The 2500-nt window shown below is 26.6% G+C and overlaps 1 protein-coding gene across 1 annotated transcript in view; it reads left to right on the forward strand.

Moving 5' to 3' along the window:
- LOC308468494 (protein AMBP-like) overlaps window positions 1-2500 on the forward strand; it is a 21785-nt gene that overhangs the window by 1376 nt on the left and 17909 nt on the right. The window contains exon 2 of the mRNA XM_080990713.1: window positions 1947-2089. Within this exon, the coding sequence (XP_080846839.1) occupies window positions 1947-2089 (143 nt within the window). The remainder of the gene's footprint in view (window positions 1-1946; window positions 2090-2500) is intronic.

Consider the following 2500-nt stretch of genomic DNA (forward strand, 5'->3'; position numbering starts at 1 on the left):
CTAATAATGATAATAATAAGGATTAATAAGGATTAATAAGGATTATTAAGGATTATTAAGGATTAATGATATATGATAATAGATCGGATTTGATTTGCATCAGCCTCTAGCAATAAAAGAAAATGAAATGCAGCGGAAATAAGAATAGAAAATAATGATAAGGGTGATAATAATCAGCCGGCTAATAATGATAATAATGATGATTATTAGTGGTTAATAATGATTAATAAATAATAAGAATAATATCAGAAGAAGCTAGACCTAGCAGAGGCTGGGGAACTGCCTGAGACTTGGTGGATGGGAGGGGTGCGAAAGGGCTGGCTAATAATGATATTCATGATAATTAATAATAATTAATAGTAATAATAATAGTAGTATTAGTAATAATAAGAGTATTAATAAAAATATATCAGAAGAATCTTGATCTGTGGAACTGCCTGAGACTTGGTGGATGGGAGGGGTGCGAAAGGGCCGGTTAATAATGATATTCATGATAATTAATAATGATTAATAGTAATAGTAATAGTAGTATTAGTAATAATAAGAGTATTAATAAAAATATATCAGAAGAATCTTGATCTGTGGAACTGCCTGAGACTTGGTGGGTGGGAGGGGTGCGAAAGGGCCGGCTAATAATGATATTCATGATAATTAATAATAATTAATAGTAATAATAATAGTAGTATTAGTAATAGCGGTATTAATAATAATATATATAGATCTGTGGAACTGCCTGAGACTTGGTGGATGGGAGGGGTGCGAAAGGGCTGGCAAATAATAATATTAATTATATTAAGAATTAATAATAATGATGATGATGATGATGATAGATCTGGAGATCTGGCTAATAATAATAATAATAATAATGATTAATACTATTAATAATATTAATAATCTTAATAATAATAGATCAGAATAATCTTGATCTGTGGAACTGCCTGAGACTTGAAGGGGTGGATGGGAAGGGTGCGAAAGGGCTGGCTAATGATAATATTAATTATATTAAGAATTAATAATACTATTAAAATAATAATGGAGATATAATAATAATAATAAGCCTGAAAGAGACGCGTCGAGAGATGTAATAATAATAATACTATTAATAATAATAATATAAATAATAATAATACTATTAAAATAATAATAGAGATATAATAATAATAATAAGCCTGAAAGAGAAGCGTCGAGAGATGTAATAATAATAATAATAATAATAATAATAATAGTATTAATAATGATAATAATGATAGATCTGGAGAATATTGATCTGCGGAACTGCCCGAGACTTGATGGGCAGGGGGCTGGAGGGGAGCGGCACAGAAGGAACGGCTGGCTAATAATAATAATAATAATAATAATGATTAATACTATTAATAGTCTTAATAATCTTAATAATAATAGATCAGAATAATCTTGATCTGCGGAACTGCCTGAGACTTGATGGGCAGGGGGTGGAGGGGAGCGGGGGGAAAGGAAGGGCTGGCTAATGATGATAATAATAATAATAATAATAATAATAATAATAATAATATAAATAATAATCGTAATGATATAAATATTAATATTATTATTAATAATAGTAATAGATTCAAGTAGGTAGCCGTGTGGTTCTTGACGCACTCTAAATATAATAATAATGATAATGATAATGATCGTAATGATATAAATAATAATAATAATAATAATAATAAATAATAATAATAATAATAAATTTTAATAATAGTAATAGTAATAATAATTAATAATAATAATACTTTCTCTCAGAAGGAAAGGAAAGGAAACGGAACTGGAGGGGAGATGGGTATAAATATATTATTATTATTATTATTATTATTATTATTATTATTGTATTTTGTGGCCAGATGGGTATAAATATATTATTATTATTATCATTATCATTATTATTATTATTATCATTATTATTATTATTATTTTCGTTATTCCAGCTCTACGGCAAATGGTACGAGGTGGCCCTGGGTTCGACTTGCCGCTGGGTTCAGGCCAATCGCGGACGCTTCACCGCCGGGACGCTGGTCCTGGGTGCGGGGAAGGCGCCAGGGGAACTCACTGCCACCAGCACCCGGCTCAGGTCAGGAAGGGAAAGAGTGGGAAAAGTAAAATAGTAAAATTAAAATATTAATATCAAAATATCAAAAAATCAAAATATCGAAATATTAAAATATTAAAATTAAGATGTTAAAATATTAAAATATTAAAATTAAGATATTGAAATATTGAAATATTAAAATTAAAATATTAAAATTAAAATATAGAAATATTAAAATATTAAAATTAAGATGTTAAAATATTAAAATATTAAAATTAAGATGTTAAAATATTGAAATATTAAAATTAAGATGTTAAAATATTGAAATATTAAAATTAAAATATTAAAATTAAAATATAGAAATATTAAAATATTAAAATTAAGATGTTAAAATATTAAAATATTAAAATTAAGATGTTAAAATATTGAAATATTGAAATATTGAAATATTAA

The sequence above is a fragment of the Podarcis pityusensis genome, assembly GCF_964106645.2.
Source record: "Podarcis pityusensis genome assembly, chromosome: Z".
Taxonomy (NCBI): domain Eukaryota; kingdom Metazoa; phylum Chordata; class Lepidosauria; order Squamata; family Lacertidae; genus Podarcis; species Podarcis pityusensis.